This window comes from Pimephales promelas, chromosome 4 (assembly GCF_988280905.1).
Source record: "Pimephales promelas chromosome 4, fPimPro1.hap1.1, whole genome shotgun sequence".
NCBI classification, from domain to species: Eukaryota; Metazoa; Chordata; class Actinopteri; order Cypriniformes; family Leuciscidae; genus Pimephales; species Pimephales promelas.
The window spans coordinates 2,111,212-2,127,597 of record NC_142772.1 but is presented as its reverse complement, the minus strand read 5'-3'; the positions used below and the strand labels follow the sequence as shown (position 1 = coordinate 2,127,597).

Here is a 16,386-nt window from a genome sequence, read left to right as displayed (position 1 = left end):
GTGGTTCGATACGATACACTTGTGTCACGGTTCGGTTCGATACGATACACTTGTGTCGTGGTTCGATACGATACGATACACTTGTGTCGTGGTTCGGTACGATACACTTGTGTCACGGTTCGGTTCGATACGATACACTTGTGTCGTGGTTCGATACGATACACTTGTGTCACGGTTCAGTTTGGTTCAGTACGGTTTTTTATTATTATATTTTTATTAAAACTGCATTGATGGAGTTCAGTTTTGCACAATATGATGGACTACGTTTTTCTTACAGGAAGCTTTAAGCTAATTTATAATGCAATTAAAATTTACTCCAATTCTGAGCACAATTGCATTATCATCACAATCACAATGAGCTACATTTCAACCTACCAATGGTTTACAGTCACGCAGTGTGAAATCCGAAACTGCTACAAACAGACATGATGTTACTCCATAATCGATGCTATGGGTTGTCGCGCTCCAAGATACATCAGCATACGAGTTCACGTCATAAACAAATCCGTCTTCTCGGCCTCTAAGACGAATGGTTAAGTGAATGTGCACATATGGTCCTAGTTTTGAGCGAATAGAGATGCAGTTTATCCCGAAAGGCCTGCCTCGAGGGAGACGCACCACAGCAGCTGGTGTCACTGACGCACTGCCAACATTCAATTGTGACGTCAAATGCCATTCAATTTCTATTTTCAATCCCTCCAAGGGTCTCATCCATTTTGCAGAGCATGTCTTGACCAACATGTGTTTTTCTTTTCTCCTTCAAGGTGATTCCGTTCCCCATGTCTTGTGACACCCGAAAAGAGTGCGCTTGCCGGGACCCCAACGCCTTGGAGAACCGGAAGGGCGAGCACTTGCACTCACTCGGTTGAAACGCGGACTGGGAAAGGATTCGATGTTCTTCCCAGAAATGCTGCTGCTTCACAGTTGTACCTCTCTCCTCTTATAGCTGTTCATCCTTTCCAAGTCCAAGTCTACCTGCTATCTCTTACAATACAATACAATACAATACGTTTGGAAAAGGATCCCAATGCCATGACCCCAAAAAAAGGACTGAAGCTGGTTTGATCACTCACGACTCGCTCAACATCACCCCCCGCAAAAGCAAGCGAACCAGGACTGGCTTTGGAAAAAAGCGTCATCTCAAAAGGTCCCTCGTGAAGCGGACTTGGTCCCGGTTGGCTGGAAAGAAGACTAATCACTGATTCTTTTGATGTTCCTACAGTGAAACCATCCCAAACCCATCAAATATAAACGCGCAACGGGAAGCGGCTGCACGCGGGTCCCGTCGCGCGCTATTTATGAAATAATTATTTAAAATGCACTCGGATAGATCCGTGCCGAGATGAGGTGAGGATGAGTCGGTTCCTTTAGCATGGCTGCTGCTGTTGTTGCTGCTATGATTGCTGCTAATTAGTCAAACAACAGACAACAGGAACACGCAGGCCATGATCCAGTGTGTCGTCAGTCTGCCTTAACACTTACCTCTGATCAATATGACCGAACACCTCCCATTACAGCCCAAGGCCAGAGCTGAATTGTTACTCATCTGGTCAGAATGCATAATAGACACAATATAAATGAATGTAGAGGCCATTGTCATTAACCTTTTGTTTAGTTCACCTAAAAATGGACAATTCCATCATTATTTACTCACCCTCCAGTTTTTGGTAGCACTTTACTTGAAGGGGACACCTTCATAACCATGACATGAGATATTTATGACAACTGTCATTGACATAAAATTATTACTTGACATTAAATGAAGTTAATCTGTCATGTGGTTGGCTTTGACATTGGCTGTTATGAGGCATTTTTCGTGAGCTCAACTACAGTGGTACTAATTGAATTTGTCATTAAAAAGTTATAATGTCTTCATCATGACAGTTTAATGTAATGTTAACCCATAAAGCTAGGTGGTTTCTTAAGTTTGATCATTAATCTGCTATGTCATGTTTGTAACAGGTTGTGTTGTCTTAGTAATGTCAAGGTGTCATAACTAGGGTTGGGTATCGAGAATCGAGTATCGATTGGAACCGAGACTAACTTTTCGTTTTTCCCGGAATCGTTCAAAAGTTAAAATTTCGATTCCTAGTTTCGATATTTACAGTCCGCCGAGCGGAAGAAGAAACCGCTGAACAACGCCAACGGAGAAGCGTCTACCGGAAGTGTTGGCATAACCGCGCGAGTCGAACATGAGTAGCTTACGTCGGCGATCCAAAGTGTGGCTTCACTTTTCTAAAAATAACGAAATCTCGGCAAAATGCAAAATTTGTGACAAAAGGAGTATTTCCTTCAGAAAGACCGTTGGTTAGCAAGGTTAGCTAAACTTTTTTGACCCCGCCTCTTAAAAGAATCGGAATCGAGAATCGTTAGGAACCGGAATCGGAACAAGGAATCGGAATCGGAATCAGAATCGTTCAAATTCAAACGATACCCAACCCTAGTCATAACAAAGACATCTCAAACAATGTCATATTTGCATTACAAATGTCATAACTGAGCGAATGACACTTAATGACAGTTGTCACAAACATGCATAAAACTTCATATTCATAATATATGTCATGTCATGATTATGAACACCCCTTCAAGTAAAGTGTTTCCCAGTTTTTATTTATGCAATTTTTGTGTGTGACTCGCATATAAAACTAAGCATGTCCATAGAATGAGTTAAAAGCATCATGAAAGCATCTTCCGAAGCTGTAGCTTTGTGTGATGAAGAGACTGAAATGGAAGATTTTTATTAAAAGAGAATCTTTCCATCTGCTGCCGCTCTCAAATGTCAGTCTCCGGTTACAACACCCATGGGAACCAATGACATTAAACCGTGGTGTGACGTCCAAAGGTGCCATACTTAAATCTAACCTTTGGTCTGTTCCTCACACAAATCCATCAGCTTCAGAAGACCACAACGGACTACTATTGTGGTACTTTTCATTATTAAATTGACCCTGATGATGTAATACAGAAAAGCAATGGAGACCCTTTCACACTATTTCTAATGTCAGTCGAAAACGCTTTTAAAAGGTGACTTACCGCACATGTGCCAACTTTTGAAACACTTGAAAGTGTTTTTAGCCCATTTGAAACAAGGTAAAATGCGACGGGCGCTTGTGCCATGGATGTGCTGCCAATAAAACAACAAAAAAAGGCTTTATCTTCACCATAATCAGAATGAGTTCATATACGCAAAATCACCATCAAACAAAACGTTATTATTACTTAATGTGTAGAAAAATTGACTTAAAAAAAAGAAGTTGCTTAAGAGTCAATGATTGGATCATTATTGCAGTGATTATGTTTTTAGCATGTTATATGTTTGGCATCAGTTCTGACCCTAAGTGTGTAGCTTTTCATTTCTTAAACAGTGTAAGAAGACACGTCATGGCCATATTCCAGGATGATCATGTCAGATTGTGAGGTGAATGTAACGTGAATCTGCTCCTTTGAGTCCAGATCTTACATTTATTGAAAGTGTTTGGGATTTGCTGGAGAAGACTTCACAGAGAGCTGGACTCTATACAAGATCTTGACCAAATTAAGTAAGTAGATGTTAATTCCATCAAGAGATGAATACATTTTTGGTCAATATCTTGTATTGTCAATGCAAGAGTCCAGATCTCTGTAAAGTCTACCTGAAATGAAGGTTACAAAAACTGTGGCCAAACCATGGTTTCCATTGTCCGGTAAAATGACATTGGCCGGGAAAAAAAAAGTCTGACAAAATTAAATCTCTCCGGTCAATATTGTCCGATTAAAATTGCGTAAAAAACCCGCCTCCCCTAAAACAATATGAATTTGAGAATGAGCCTAAAATGTATAAAGCAAAAATACACCGACCTTTGGCTATGTTGTTATAAAGGAACAGCCTCTACCGTTTGAAAGTTATTAAACTTATTTGGTTCCCATTGAAGTCCATTATATGGAGAAAAATGCTGGAATGTTTTCATCAAAAACCTTAATTTCTTTTCGACTGAAGAAAGAAAGACGTGGACATCTTGGATGTAAAAAAGGTTTTTTGAAAAGTGAACTACTCATATCATCAAAATGTCCGTAAAACGAAACCTCGCCATTTTTTTTTTCAAGCAGAATCTCTGTTCCAAACATATAATATGCTAAAAACATAATAACCACTGCAATGATGATCCAATCACAAACTCAAACGGCCCAGCCGGCAGTGTATATATAAACACATTGTTTTTTGGCTACCAACTGTGAACGTTTCCTTCAGACCTCTCCCCCTCATGGCCTTACAATGTTTGTGAATCTCCATTTGTGATCGATACTGATGTCCACTTGTGTTGGCAGTTCGTTCAAAATGCCCCAAATCATAATCTTGAGATATTGTAGTATTCGTCTGGAAAAGTTCACGCTTAATAACACTTTACAATAAGGTCCTGTTAATTACATAATCTTTGATAACATAAGCTGGTATAGCTGAGGTCCATTACATATTAATACAACATTTGAAAACTTGTTGTAAAGTGTTACTGAACAACTATTTCAATCTGGCTCCTTGATTATCGGGCCCTTAGAAAAAACTTTTCACGGCTGTTTTATTGGCATTAAAACATTTAGGATTATTTCGCCTAATGTTTTAATAATGGGCATCACTTTGTGCAATTGTAGATATGGTAGTTAAAGTATAATAACTTTATGACATTTATAATTAATAAAAAAAAAAATGTGCAAAAAAATAAAAATATGGAAGCAACGCTTATTGAAGAAAGTCAAACAACCATATCATTTTTTTATGCGTTTATTATCGAGTCTTCGTATGTATGACATAAAGACTTCCTCATGAGATGCAGAAGTCAATAGTTTGTTTTTATTGTGCTTGTAGTGTCACAGGTGCAGTCATTTATATTTCTAAAGAAACGATAAAATGAAAAAGACAAGTAATAACAGATAATAACCGTATGTACCAGTAGTCAGTATTCGTGTCATTGAACGAAAGGCGAATCTTCTAAAATCGCTGCTATTGTAAGTAAGGCAGGACAAATTGGGAGGGAATGTGTTTGTGGTGTTTTATGTTCCTTATTACTGTATGATATTATCACATGCCTCTGATTACTGACGATTATTGTGGTTTCACTTGCTTCACGTCTGGTTTTATTGTAAACAGCAGAGCAATGTGACATATGGACGCAATTTTATTGCCTTGTCTGAACAAGCGTTTGGGATCATGGAAAACTGGCTTTAATATTTATGTGTGGAAAATAAGTCTTTAATTGGGTCATTGTATGTATGTGTGGTTTTTATGTCTGATGTTTGTTTGTTTGTTTATTCAGCCATCTCATGAATTGGGTTGAAGGATTTATTGTTAATGTTATTAAAGGAGTAGTTCACTTAAAAAAAAAAAAAAAAAAAAACAACATTTGCTGATAATTTTCTCACCCCCATGTCATCCAAGATGTCCATGTCTTTCTTTCTTCAGTTAAAAAGAAATTAAGGTTTTTGATGAAAATATTCCAGGATTTTTCTCATATAATGGACTTCAATGGGGTCCAAAACGATCCTGTTCGTTTTGAACTCGTTCATCAAAATGAACGAATGTTTTTTCGAGTCATTTCGTTAATTTCGTTCGTTGAATAACCCAAATGACTCGTTTTGATGAACGAGTTCGAACAGGAGAGTTACTAACGCGCATCACAGAACAGAGCAAGGCGAGCATTTGAGCTTATAAAACTTAAACTTTGGTATTTATTTTTTAAATGAGTGATCGTTTCGCTTGATAAGACCCTTATTCATCATCTGGTGTCGTTTAAAGCCCTTTGAAGCTGCACTGAAACTCTCATGATGCTAGTGTTAATATGTTGTAGAGTGTTGAAATGTGGTTGCTAAGGTGTTGCTAGGGTGCTCTGGGTTGTTGCTTGGATGTCCATATAATGATCTTTTTTTTTCCAGTCATTTCACTAATTTAGTTTGTTGAATGAACCAAATGACTCGAAAAAAGATTTGTTCATTTTGATGAACGAGTTCGAACAGGAGAGTCACGAACGCTCATCACAGAACAGAGCAAGGCGAGCTTATAAAACTTAAAAAAAAAAAAAAATTATTTTTGAAATGAGCGTTCGTTTCGCTAGATAAGACCCTTATTCATCGTCTGAAATTGTTTAAAGCCCTTTGAACAGTTTGCAGTTTGCACTGAAACTCTCATTTGGACCTTGAACCGTTTGGACCCCATTGAAGTCCATTATATGGAGAAAAATCCTGGAATGTTTTCATCAAAAACCTTAATTTCTTTTTGACTGAAGAAAGAAAGACGTGGACATCTTGGATGACATGGGGGCGAGTAAATTATCAGCAAAAGTTGTTTTTTTTAAAGTGAACTACTCCTTTAAGGAATAACAGCACCCAAAGATGAAATAAGTGTAGGAAATATTTCACTGAGAGAAACAAGCAAATACTATACAATGCACGAGAGTACAAAAATTCTAACAGTGAAAATGTATGAAGATTTTGTTTATATATTCTTGGGAGAACGAATACCTGAAATAATGTACTCGAGATACCAATAGTAAGCATTTATTGCCAAGATGGACAGCAAAACTGATCAGCATCCACGTTGCCAAATTCACACGAACACCAGTCACTTGCCAACTCACTGACAGCCAATTCTTTTTCTGAGTTGTTTTTAATGCACAGAGATTTCTCTTTTTTAATCATTTTCTCATTCTTTTCACACTCGTTATATGTTTCACGATCGCTGCGATCACAAATACCAGAGTGGAATTACACCAAATCCTCATTTTCATGCATCTCCAGGTCTAAAACTGTCTGTTGGCTTGTTTAATGAAGTTTTCCGCGGGACGTTTCACACACATGCACACGCATACACGCACACACACACTACTGTATGCATATAGGATTTCTTGCTGTACCTCATGCCTGTAATGTTTGCTGCTTCCATATTTTAGTGATTTGCGTCTATTAGCAACATATAGTAGTGTACATAGTAGAACTATTTATTAAGAGTGTTATACTTTTGTAAGTTATATTTTTTATTATGTAAGTTATTTGTACAATGGTCTTATAAATGTAAAATTTAGTTATAGGGGCTCTTCTTTTGTTTATTCTTTTATCCATTGCTAAAGTTGAAGAACAAATACTATTGTTCAGAATTATATATTCAATAATCTCGCTTTTTGTGTGTGTGTGTGTTGCAACAAACAAATAGAAAACAAAATGTCATTTAAGAGAAAAAAAAAGGCTTGTGTTTTTGTCACAGAATGTCATTCGGTCACTAATGCAGTCGAGACATGATTGTAACTTCTATGTAGTAATATATGTTTGTAATTGTTTGTTAACACAGTACATTTATGGCATAAAGGAGAATGGGATCGTGACATATCTTGTGGTTTTAAAAATGAAAATCAACTTCTGTATACATTTCGAATGTCTCTTTAAATCTGAAAGCTCACCTGCATCTGGACAGGTGAAGAAAACATATTTCCGTGTGTGTCCTGATGTCAAAATATGGACAAACACCGCAAAATATAAGCGCTCACTATTGGGAGTCCTCAAAGTTGACATAGTATATTTCTTTCAAAAGTTGATGGTGTGAAAGAAAAGAAAATAAAAAAAAAACGAATGGAATTGTATCAAGAGTTTTATAACAGTTTAATATGAATGTCTCAATTATGAAGATGTAAATAGTGATGTGAAAAAGTGTACCAGTTAAATTGCCTTGTATATTTAAAGAGATTCATTAGACACAGCGTGACAGTTATTTAAAGTGCGCCATATTTCCATCATCTGTCTTGTACTTCAAGTGTCCTTTAATTTCAGCCAGTGTTTTAAATTCTCTTGAAGCGGATGTGTTTGTGCCTGTTAAACCCATCTGTGTTTGGTGATGGCTGCTCTTGACCTCACATTGCTAATAAATTATGACCAAAATTCAGTCAATATTTGGACCTTTGCTTGATTGATGCACATAACGTAAAACTCAACGCAGTTGAGCGGATTCCCAATCCGCTACGTCACGACACTGTAAAAATGAATATGCTTTATCTAATCAGTTACAATATTTTTAAATTTAACAAATTAGAAATGAGTAGGCTAGGCTAATAATTAATCAAATTATTCCTTAAATGTTAACCATTTAAATTGAGTAATGTATACCATAGCTGTCAACATTGAACATTGAAAATAGAATCCTTCCCCAAAATAAGGGATTTTTTTTTACACGATTCTTACCCACAAACTTTAACAATAAAGCACTAATCCTTAAAAGTCTAAAGAGTTAATAACTAGCCTAGAAACTAGTGTCATTTAAAGAAAAAAAAAATCTACATTTGGATTAGCGGTGTGTTGCTCTTGCCTTTATGACAACAATTTCAACTGTTATCACATCTTCCAAAACCCACAAAATAGGGAAGTGGTCTGTCTGTTTATTTCAATTACATTTACACATTTTATGTAGTTTTAAAGAGCCTATATTTAGCCTGGTGGTGGACCGTCACTCAGAAGACACACTCTGTTGTTATTGTAGCCTATCCCATCTTTATATCCTCCTGAGGCCCAGAACGTTTTTTTCCAAAAGTTTTTTCTTCTTCTTTGTGTAATCATTGTTAAGAGCATAAGAAACAAATGAAAAAAAAAAAGAAAAGAAAAGATATTTTATTCATAAGTTATATGACATTAAATTATATATAGGCAAAACTAATGGCAATATAAATCGATTATTATAATTATTATTTGTTTAAATTACATTGATATCTGAATTTATGTAAAAACCTTGACTTTCAAACATCAAAATGTAAAATGTAGGCTATTCGAGTACAAAATGACATATAAACATCGTTTCCTATTTTTTTTTTTTTTTTTTTTTTTTTTAATTTTTTTTTTGCCTGGAAACGCTTTCAACACACTTGCGTGTCACGTGAAAAAATAGGCGTCAGTTCTATTTCTAGCATGCACGCGTTTTCTGGAGTGTGCAAGCTCTAATCTGTTAACACGGGAACCGAAATAAAAACGGACACGCCACACAGCCAGTGTGTCTCCGGACAGCGCGCGCGGCGCCGCATCTGAGAATAAACGACTTCAAGCCGAATCAGTCCGAGCTCGTACGTCTCACACAATCAGAGTAAAAATACGGGATATTTTACGGGAAGATACTAAAACGGGAAGACAGCGGGAAAATAGTAAAAATACGTGAGAAACCCGGAAAAAACGGGAGGGTTGACAGCTATGATGTATTCACCAAAAAAAAATGTAACTAAAATATCTCTCTGACAAACAGACATCAAAGATTAATTAAGAACTCTTTATTTTATATTGCCAACATTGAAGACACATGGGGCCCGTTCTTCGTACGTCGCTAACTCAGTTAACGTTAGCTGGATTTGATTGTTGGCGATTTGCCATGATCTTGGATTGTTTGGTTCTTCGACGTTCATCCTGGACTTGCTGTCATAGCAACAGTTCCGTCGGTTTGAATTTGCTCGCGAGCAGGCTTATTTAGCAGGAATAGATCCTAGATCACGGTTGATACGGGAAATCCTTTAGCGCAGCGCGCAACCCAACACGTGAAATAATCACGTTGGTCCACTTTGGAAAACGTGTAGATGTCACGGTTTAACCCCCTCAAACGTGAAACTTACACGTTTGCGTTAACCATAGACATATACACTAGACCTCACCTTGGGGTTCTAAGCATGCGTCAAAACCGCCGCCATCTTGGAACAGGGGTCTTGTCATAGGAAGTAGCTAGGTAACGCTGCTATCTCTGCCTTTACTTGTAATTCATTGATGGTGGCGAACCTTGTGCAGCGTATGATGTTCACGGATGAAATCTGAACTAGAAAGAATGTTTAAAAAAAAAAATCTGCATCGTTGGAACAAACCAAAAAAAAAAGAAAAAAAAGAAAAATCGCATTCATGATGATTTATGGTGATTTTATTTCCGTTAGACCTGTGTCTACTACATTGACGCTGATGCATTAAAGTGGAGGGGCTCCCCTGTTTCAAGATGGCGGCTCTATTGACGCATTCGTTCCAATGAACTGCCGTAGCCAGAGATACCCGGATGCTACACGCAATCGCCTCTGCCATAACGACCTATTTATTGGTTTTCATTAAACCGAGAAAAATTTAATTTTTTTTTTATTGACGATCACTGAAAAATGTTCTATTATTTAAAATGCAAAATATATATATATATTATTTTCAAGGTGAAAAGGATTCATCTGCCTTGACCTACGCCGGAAAAAAAAAAGTCTCAATGTCACATTTTAAAATATGAGTAAAACGTCTATTTTTCCGGCGTCCCCCAGCTCCTTGTTTAAGCAAAAGGTACGCTAAAACAACGTATTACATTGATGTTAAACCACGTTAACCGTGTTAACCCATTCAGACCCTGTCCATTACAATGGACATCACATCATCCCCTTGGAAATATAAGGTTCTATCTGCGTTCTGAGCAATTTTGAGATATTGAGCTATAAAGCTTTTGCATTACATATAGGAACATTTATATGGGGAACAAGTTTCATTCAAACATGAAAATAACAGGGACCCTAAATCTATTCTAAACATACAATATCAAAATCCTCTCAAATTTTGGAATGGGTCAAATGCAGATAGAACCTTCTAATTCTAAAAAAACACTTTTTGTTTAGAATTATAAGGTTCTATCTGCCAAAACATTATTTGAACATTAAATAAAAAAATAATGTTGTAAAAAATGTTGTAATTTTTTAGCACTTCCATGTATTTAGGACATTTCAAATTAAGCAAGGTGGGTCTAAATATTTTCCCCAATGCATAATCTTCATTTTTGATACCAATTTGGTGGGTAATTAAACACATTATTGCAGAAATTATACTTTAATCTTTCTTTCGCTTAGACAGAAAGCAGCCACTGTAATACATCCGAGCAGGACTTTATTCCAGCTAAAGTGGGCCAGGTAAAATGGCTTTCTCTCTAGACCTCAATATGGCTGAAATAACATGCAAACATTTATTGTTGTAATTAAGACCCCATTAATTAAATTGTTAAATATTTGACCTATAAGCCTTAATATGGTAAAAAATAAGAAATTTTAAGACTTTAAAAACTGCAAGAAAATCAACATGCTTCAGCAAATTAATTCATAAAGTTTAATAATCATTGAAACATTATTCACTGACTTTGTCACAGTCTTCATCTGCACCATTCTGTCTTCGTCATCTTCACTACACTTCCCAGGATCCTCTTGTCTCCACACCTGAACTCACTCCCTCAATCATCCACCTGTTCATCGTCCTGATCATCTGTCGTCACCTTGTTAGTGTTCATTTTGTGTCTGTATTTAGTTCTCTCTGTTTCAGTCTGTGCTTTATTATGTTTCATGGATGGTGTGTGTAATCTTCTTCCAGTCTTCCTTGTACCTGTTTGGAGTTTTTGAGTGAATGTTTTGTATTGGAGCTTTGCGTCAGCCTCAGCCTGTCTTCATTCACTACACCGTGACAGACGAACCGACCAAACATGGATTTCCTTGCGGTAAGACTAGCCATAAAGGTTAAACTATACTAACATCCTAAAACAGGGCAGAAATATTAGCAAAGTGCTAAAACACACTAGCAGCTTGTTAAAACATTATGAACGTGCTAAAGCATGCTATAATTTTGTTAAAACGTGCTAGCAATGCGCTAACACATGCTAGTTACTTGGGCGAGCAGAATAATCTAACAATGCATACCAAATTCCTTACTCTACGACAAAGTATGTGAAGAACAGTACGCCAAAGTATGTCCAAACTACTTTCGTTGAAATGACGTGCTACTTTTGATTATATATATATAACGTTTTTTTGTTTTGTTTTTAAAGTCTGATTAAGGAAGACCCACTACTTTGGTCCCTGAGATGCTTCACAATGAGAAACAGACCACGGATATTTCTTCTCTTAACACACAGACTTGGCATGGCTGTAGAAGCAAGAACTTTGATCAACCAAAATTGACTGATCACTTTTACCTGTTTTCAGCCATATAACCCTTCTGTGTTTCCTTAAAGATCAATCTCTGAATGAGAGCGTGCGCTGAAACAATGGGGTATACTGTATTTGAGCCTCTAAATTAATCTTGAGCAATTTAATTTACAAGGGCTTGATCACTAGGTTTCATAAAACAGAGAAGTCTCAAGTTTAAGATGGATCTCTCAATAGAAAGAAAGGAAAAAGATGCATGACGCTTAACTCTTTCCCTGAAAAATTCCTAGTTACATCCAGTATTTTTGATCATTTTCACAAAACCTTCATGGCCCCCAGAGTATTGTGTTATGAATATAGTACATGCAATATATCAAAAGAAAGAACATACCCTCTGCTTTTAATCAAACAACATTTTAAAGGGTTAGTTCACCCAAAAATGAAAATTAAGTCATTAATTACTCACCCTCATGCTGTACCAACCCCGTAAGACCTTCGTTCATCTTCGGAAAACAAATAAAGATATTTTTGATTGAATCTGAGAGCTGGATCAGTCCTACATAGACTGCCTAAGGGACTGGCTCTTGACGGCCCATAAAGTCATTAAAGAAAAGGTTTAACCCTCAGGTGCTCTTCGTTTCGGAGTCACACTTGTTATCTTCCCGGTCAAAAGTGACCGGACACCTAAAAATGAAACTTTCTCCATCCCAGTATAACCAATGCAATTTATTTTTGTTCTATAATATTTCTTCTTTTTAATTTAGTATTTTGAGACAGTTTGATTGAATTTATTAATATTTATGCAATATTTATAGTTTATTTTTGCCATGGAAAAGTATATATATTTTTCTAAATATTTATATAATTTTTTTTTTTTAATTATGAATGCAGTATTTTAGTATACTATAGAGTCTTGGCCTTCAGAAAAAAAAATATTTTTTGAAGAAAATTAGCACCATCTAGTTACAGTATAGAGAAAAAGCGTAGAATCATGGTGTAATCACTAGCCTTCGTTTCGGAGTCACACTTGTTATCTTCCCGGTCAAAAGTGACCGGACACCTAAAAATGAAACTTTCTCCATCCCAGTATAACCAATGCAATTTATTTTTGTTCTATAATATTTATTCTTTTTAATTTAGTATTTTGAGACAGTTTGATTGAATTTATTAATATTTATGCAATATTTATGGTTTATTTTTGCCATGGAAAAGTATATATATTTTTCTAAATATATATATATATATTTTTAAAAATTATGAATGCAGTATTTTAGTATACTATAGAGTCTTGGCCTTCAGAAAAAAAAATATTTTTTGAAGAAAATTAGCACCATCTAGTTACAGGATAGAGAAAAAGCGTAGAATCATGGTGTAATCACTAGCCTTCGTTTCGGAGTCACACTTGTTATCTTCCCGGTCAAAAGTGACCGGACACCTAAAAATGAAACTTTCTCCATCCCAGTAAAACCAATGCAATTTATTTTTGTTCAGTTATATTTTTTCTTTTTAAGTTTGTATTTTGAGCCAATTTGATGTTACTTATTAATATTTATGCAATATTTATGGTCCATTTTTGCCATTGAAAATAATACAAACTTTTTTATATATATATATACATTTTTTATTGTATTTTTTTAAGCAGTATTTTAGGTTAAAATAGAGACTAGGCCTTCCAAAAAAATTTTTTGAAGGCAGATTAGCGCCATCTGGTAAGAGTATGGAGAGAAAGCGTAGAACCTTGTTGTAACCACTAGATGAAATGTTCTCTATGGAGAGGCATGTGAATTCCCCAGCTGTTCATGGACACGTTTACTTATTATTATTTTTTTTTTTGTTATAGATGAATTTCAACATATATTTAAACAATCTCAAAGACTATTTCTTATCAAGTTTTAGATTTTTTTTAATACTGATTTAAAGTGTTAGTTTTTGCATTACAGTCAAACCTAAACATTGTGTTAGAAAGAGAATGCTAGGAAGCAAATTTTATACACATTTTTTTTATTCTGAATTTGTAAAAAAAACAAAACAAAAAAAAACAATGCAATTCATTCAATTATAACACTTTATGTAAAATAATATTTAATGAGCATGTCTATTTGTGTCACTGAACCGTAACAAATATATAGGTGTGTGTTTATTTGTGCGTGTGTGCGTCTGTTTGTGAGTGTGGGTGAGTGTCAATATCACAATCTTGATGTTTTAGAGTGTCACCCCTTCATTGTTGAGCACTTTTTTCTGCATCATGGCCAATTTGTAGATTGCAAATTGTAGTTTGAAGTTGTAGATTGTTGTTTTTGTCAGTTTCCCATTCATTTGGTCGGTCATGTTTGACAGAAGAGCAGAAGTGTATCTCATTTTTTTACGACCACATACATTTTTTTTTGTGTGTTCACATACATGTTGCCTTAAAAGTTACGAAGTTTCGTAATTTTCTGATGAAGCAGTGATTTTTTAGAAATTCAAAACAGATTTTTTTATCACAATTTATTGGTGTTTTTGTGTATAAAAGTGTGTGTGTGTGTGTGGGTATGTCTGTTTTGCACTCTTGATGTTTTAGAGTGTCAACTCTTCAATGCTGAGCACTTTTTTTCTGCATCGTGGCCGATTTTGTAGATTGTACGCACAAAAATTCTCAAAGTTTTTGTGTTTTTGTCAATTTCCCATTCATTTCCTATGGTCGGTCATTTTTGACCGAAGAGCACAAGTGTGACTATTTCTTTTACGACCACTTAGCATGCTCGGATCATGACCTCAATTTTTTTGTGTGTTCACATACCCAATGGAATAAAAGTCATTTTTACATCGTAACAAGTATTTTTAACATAAAAGTCATTTTTACATCGTAACAAGTATTTTTAACATTTCAAAACATAAATTTTTTCGGTCAGAAATGACCGAAGAGCACCCGAGGGTTAAATATTCCATGTGCCTACAGCGGCACAATTATAAGTTTATCAAGCGACGAGACTACTTTTTGTGCGAAAAAAACATAAATAACAACTTAATTCGACTGTTCTATTACTTCCTTATGGGCGCATGCGCGAGAACTGAGACGAGGACGTTCTTCTCCTTCGACTACTTTTTGTTACCGGCTGCTCCGCTTAGGAGTATTACCGCCACCTACCGTATAAAATGATGATCCATATATAAGGCGCTCCGGATTATAAGGAACACTGTCGTTTTTTGAGAAGATTAAAGGCTTACAAGTGCACCTTGTAGTGCGGAAAATACGCTAATTGAAAAGCGAATGTACAGTGCGCATCTTCCTCTGCTTGTAAACAGAAAGTTTTGCGCTTCCAGCTATATCAGCACATCATCTTATACGGTAGGTGGCGGTAATAATCCTAAGCCGTGAGCAGCCGATAACAAAAAGTAGTCGAAGGAGAAGAACGTCCTCGAGATCACACGTAGCATTTATGCCATTATAAATATCTCAATATCTCAGCACTGGAAGGGTCTAGAGCCTCCATTTTGGCACTCAGATCTAAGTCCCATGGCCCCCTATCAAAATCCAGAGTATCAAGACGATTGGAGAAACTTATTTTTCCGCACCAAAAAAAAAACCCGAAAAGGGTACCACTGGAGATTGGAAAAAACGTATTTTTTCGCACAAAAAAAAAAAAAACTACAGTGGTACCCCTTTCGTTTTTTTTTTTTTTTTTGTGCGAAAATATAAGTTTCTCCAATCTTCTTAAAACTCTGGATTCTGATAGAGGGCCATGGGACTTAGACCCGAGTGCCAAAATGGAGGCTCTAGACCCTTCCAGAGCTGAGATATTGAGATCCCACGTAGCATTTATGCCATTATAAATATCTCAATATCTCAGTGTAATGGAGGCCAGCTAGTAGTTGCTGTGCGAGTAAACCTCACTCCTGAGTGCAAAAATGGAGGCTCTAGACCCTTCTAGAGCTGAGATATTGGGATATTTATAATGGCATTAATACTACGTGGGATCTCAATATCTCAGCTCTGGAAGGGTCTAGAGCCTCCATTTTGGCACTCGGGTCTAAGTCCCATGGCCCTCTATAAGAATCCAGAGTTTCAAGAAGATTGGAGAAACTTATTTTTTCGCACAAAAAAAAAAAAACAACAGGGGTACCCCCATCGTTTTTTTTTTTTTGTTGTTGTTGTTGTGAAAAAATATGTTTCTCCAATCTTCTCAAAACTCTGGATTCTGATAGAGGGCCATGAGACTTAGACCTGAGTGCAAAAATGGAGGCTCTAGACCCTTCCAGAGCTGAGATATTGAGATATTTATAATTCTGCCAGAAAGACTCGGGAGATAAGTTGAAAAGCAGAATACATTTATTGACAGCTCAGCAAGCATAAATTTATGAGTTCTTTGGAGATGAAGGCGGGGCGCATTCGACCCCCTGGAAGTAAGGAAGAGACCATCCTGGTGGTGGTGATGGGGAGGATGGAGGGGAAGGTACGATCTTGGTGGTGGTTGGGGAGGATGGAGGTGAATGG

At 36.3% G+C, this 16,386-nt stretch overlaps 1 protein-coding gene across 2 annotated transcripts in view; it reads left to right on the top strand.

Moving 5' to 3' along the window:
* pappaa (pregnancy-associated plasma protein A, pappalysin 1a) overlaps positions 1–7,927 on the top strand; it is a 136,737-nt gene extending 128,810 nt beyond the window's left edge. For both annotated transcript variants that reach the window (XM_089129803.1, XM_089129802.1), the window contains one exon: positions 765–7,927. In XM_089129803.1, the coding sequence (XP_088985929.1) occupies positions 765–869 (105 nt within the window). In that variant the 3' untranslated portion in view covers positions 870–7,927. The remainder of the gene's footprint in view (positions 1–764) is intronic.
* Positions 7,928–16,386: the final 8,459 nt, after the last annotated feature.